Source organism: Cydia amplana, chromosome 20 (assembly GCF_948474715.1).
Source record: "Cydia amplana chromosome 20, ilCydAmpl1.1, whole genome shotgun sequence".
NCBI classification, from domain to species: Eukaryota; Metazoa; Arthropoda; class Insecta; order Lepidoptera; family Tortricidae; genus Cydia; species Cydia amplana.
Window position 1 is genome coordinate 477,288 of NC_086088.1, and position 4,564 is coordinate 481,851.

A 4,564-nucleotide genomic window follows, 5' to 3' on the forward strand; every position below is an offset into this window, starting at 1 on the left:
TGGAAACTATTTTTTTAGTATAATTGTATAAGTAAAATGAAATTAATTAACATAAACTAGCGGCTAAACTTACCGTGTTTGCAGAGTTCAATAAACTCAGCTGCTCAAATGTCACTGTCAATATGTCAACGTCATCGGCTTGAAGCCACAGATACGATACGATACGATAAGAAACTTGTGGTATTTCGAATATTTTGTAGTCTAACTAAGCTCTGATAAATTTTATTTAACTATTTTATCTTTTAATTTTTGATTAGTTTTAGTTTTCCAAATAATATAAAGTAAAATTAGATTGATGTTATATATCGCCATCTATGTGCGGCCCATCCATACATATTTGTACAGCCCAAATAGTACGAAGAAATGTCGAAGATGGCGCCATTAGTATAGTTTTAAAGTTTTGTTTTCATACCTAAGATGTTTATTTAATCATACCATACCATTAGAATAATTTATTTATTTACGTTTGTTTATAATTTCCATTTCGCGCTTCCACTTACTCTAAAGGGGACGGCAAAGGACCAAATGAAACCAAATGTGCGTTTACATTTTTATTCAATCAAAATATCACTTTTTATAAATATAATTTGTCCTTAGTTTATTAGAAATCCTAGAAGTTGAGAGCCATAGTAACAGCCAGTAAAACGTATGTAGCTATCATGGATTTGTTTATATACTGTCTTAAAATATTAACACGTATAAAGCCCCATATATATGTATAGGTAGGTACATTAAACATAACCTGTATTGTACCTAAATATTTCGGTATTGTATAGTACCTATTTCTTTATATCACCTTTCTGTATATTAGGGTTCTTTATCCGTTTTGATATTAATACACCCAATGGAATTATTGTATATTTTTGCACAATAAAAATCGACTTAATGGAACTGTGGTTTAGTGACTAATATTATTCGTTATTTACAACATCATCAGGTACTTAACGTTATTTATCAAACGAACAAAGAAACGATAAGCGATAACATAATCTCAAACCTCAACAAAATATCACAATCAACTAGCTCTACACAACACGTCATACATTTTATGCGCCACCTCATTACCAGAAAAACCTATATAACACGAACTATGGCTCGGATGGACCTTTCCAGGGGTCACGGAGAGCTGGTACCTCGCTCTGCCAACGTATAACGTCTCTCCAGAAGACGTCCGACCCCCCGGAATCGCCCCAGGGGGAACGTTACCAGTAGACGCAGGCACCCATCTTAAACTTTCCGGCTTCGAGCACAGCACTTCGATATTCTGCACCGGGATTTCCTTCCCATCATGGACGACTGTAGCGGCGCAATGCCGGATAGATAGCTTCCCTGGGATCAGATCCCCAGCGTGCCATGCCCTGATCACCCATAGAGGGCTTCCGTCCCAACCTTCGTGGCCGCCCACGACTGCTCTCCCTGTCAGTTGATTGGCCATGGTCGCTGTCGTTGGTATCCATTCATGTTCTCCAGAATCTTCCACTACTCGTACTTCATCGACTATCGCTGGGAGTGAGCTTGAAGCTTGGCTTTCACCGTGGTAAATATAGTTAGTGATGTACGTTGGATTGTTGGCTGGGTCTTGAGCTGGTGGTACGGGAAAGGGTACCATCATAGTCCCAGGAACATAATATGGCTGTGGTGGTGGTGGATATTGTCCTGGAGGGTATCCTCCGTCGTGTGGTGGTGGTGGATATTGTCCTGGAGGGTACCCGCCGTCGTGTGGTGGGGGTGGATACATGTGCGGTGGTGGCGGGTAGTGGTGATGCGGTCCCCATGGATGCGGATGGCCGTAATACGGCGGCGGCGGTGGTCCGGGCGGCGGGTAGACCATGATTTCACGGATAAATATATTTAATTATGGAACGAATCAAAGTATTTAATTAGTACTAGTAATTCTTTTGTTATGTGTTGTTTTTTTTTAAGTAGGAACACTATATAAATTATAAATGGAACACAGAAAGCGAATGCGATAGATAAGTTGCGTATCCGTTTATATGTTTGGAGTGAGTCAGGCGTAATTAATCTAATCGGATAGCGTTCGATAAGTGATTGTGAGTTCGTACTTGTTTTATGAAATTTTCGTGACGAATCTTACATGAAAATTTGTTTGTTTGGGATCGTCAGCCAAAGTATGTTTTCATTGAAAGAGGAGGTTAAGGTAATCGGACGGTAGGGAATTTGGAAATTGGATGCTAGAGTTTTTAGGTACATTTTCATTGTTTTACAGCTTGTAATACGAGTACATTCTTTTGGCGGTAAGTAGTACGGTAAAAACAATCAATCACTATGTACCTATCCGTGTACCTACTTATGTACGGAAATTTTCATAAAATTAACCCATTATCGATTCAGATCGAGCATTTCTTTGTGGTCAGGTGTTTCTAGCTAGTATATAATATTATAGTTTCACCCATTTTCCGGTAGTTAATACCTATATAGTAGTAGTTACCTATATACCTAATAGATAAATACATGAGTAAATATATCATCGTGACCATGCGTCATAGCCTGAAACGGATTTAAATATTACAGCAGCCTGAGTCACAGCTCATAACGCACATTCTGACAGATAATCCATTATCAATTACAGAAGTATCTTGATTAAGGGGGTCGTCGTATTAATTGTGAGATGACTCATATCACTCATACATGAGAGAGACTCATAACTCGCCAGAACAACTTGTAATTGCTATTCATGTTTAGTTTGCTGTTATGCGAAAAAAACTGCAATGAATAATTTTAAGTCTTTCTTTTATTTTAAGTCTGTCTCCGGGAGAAATCCCACGCGGGCGGTGCCGCAGGAACAGAATTTATATATTTTTACTAGCGACCCGCCCCGGCTTTGCACGGGTTACACAAAACCTTAATAAAATGTACATACTCCTAAACCTTCCTCAAGAATCACTTTATTGATAGGTGAAAACCGCATGAAAATCCGTTCAGAAGTTTACGATTTTATTGCGATCATACAGACATACAGAGTTACAGACAGACGCGGACTTTGTTTAATAATATGTATAGGTAGTGATAGTGATAATACGGTGTAAAGCAAAAGAGGGTAAAAATTATAAAAATTCTTGGCCATAATTTTAAGTACTAGTAGAAACATACAGGTATTGAATGCACAATAACAACCATTTAATACGTTTCGTCACTTCACCTCACCAATTGACTTCACTCTAAACTGGACATTGTTCCGCGTTGCCTACAACACAATAATCAACTCTATTTCGTATTAGCTAAGGTCGATAATCGTAAAGCTGGAGTTAAGACCTACTTAAGGTGCGAGGTGTTCCTAATGTAGGTGTAGCGGCCGCGAGTCGGACGCTCAGGAGAACCATTGTGAATGAAGTGAAACGCTGGGGTTTTTTCAGAGAACTAGGAACCGTAAAATGGGGTGAGTAGGCGCAAAACTGACATTCAAACCTCGATAACATTTTATTTTTACATATGCAAACTGAATGGTGTAAATAATAAGTGTTCCGGACGTTTGTATTTTAGTTTTTATCTTATTTTGGGTAGTTCCATTTCATAACTTTTGACGATAAAGAGGAAAATCCACCTCACCCCGTAGTGCCTCGTATTTGGGGTGAGAGGGCTTTTCATACAAAGGTGATTTTGGAAGAATGTTGGATCGATTTTGTTTTATTATGCGTATTACTATAGCTCCATTTTAAATTGGAATACATTATTTTTGTAGCAGTAGCCTTAAAATCCCTTTTCACCCCCCTCTCAAACCTTCTCTCCCCATTCATAACCCACCTCTCCCCGCGAAACCTACTCACCCCATTTTACGGAACTAACTTTACAACTAACCTTTGTTTTATATCCCAGATATTAAAATTAGATTAGAGACGATGTGGGGAATCAACCAATAAAATTGGTTGTAACATCCGCCCCGCAGGGCACCCACATCTCCGCTCAGAGGGTCTACGGCGAACACCAAAGTCTGCAAATTGCGGGCATCTTTCTCTTTTACTCCAATTAAGGCGTAATTAGAGTGACAGAGAAACTGCCCGCAATTTGCAAACTTCGGTGTTCGCCGTAGACCTTCTGCTCCGCCTCAATGGACGGGCAGCCTTACAGTTAGGTTGCTTGGATTTATTCAACCGATCAGTCATTTTAGCACAAAATTGGTACAATACCAAATTGTGTACCTAGTAAATTTTAACAAAATACATAACAATAACACATAACGCAGCATAGGTACATTATGGAAATCCCTGCACGAAGCAATTAAATTAGGTTTTCAATGTCACATACTTTGTATTTTTTATTTTGATTATATTTAATAGGTACCCGGGAGGCAAACGAGCAGACGAATCTCCTGTAGGGCTAAGATGGCCGGCTCTATAACATTTGTCACCATGGTTGTCACGTTCAAACAAATATGTAAGTGCGAAAGTGACGCATGGCATGACAGGTGATAAAAATGCGAATTATAGCTGGTCTAATGGTGGGACAAATCGGAGGGGCTACAGCGAAAACCAAATTTCGCAAATTGCGGGGATCTTTCTCTTTTACTCCAATGAAGGCGACATTTAGAGTGACAGAGAAAAATGCC

General features: G+C 39.1%; 1 protein-coding gene across 1 annotated transcript; it reads right to left on the minus strand.

The window, feature by feature from the left end:
- Positions 1–972: 972 nt before the first annotated feature.
- On the minus strand, positions 973–1,831 carry LOC134657688 (protein enabled-like). The gene has a single exon (XM_063513250.1). It carries the CDS (start codon positions 1,829–1,831, stop codon positions 1,016–1,018), a length of 816 nt encoding a protein of 271 aa, XP_063369320.1. The 3' UTR covers positions 973–1,015.
- Between the last annotated feature and the right edge of the window lie 2,733 nt (positions 1,832–4,564).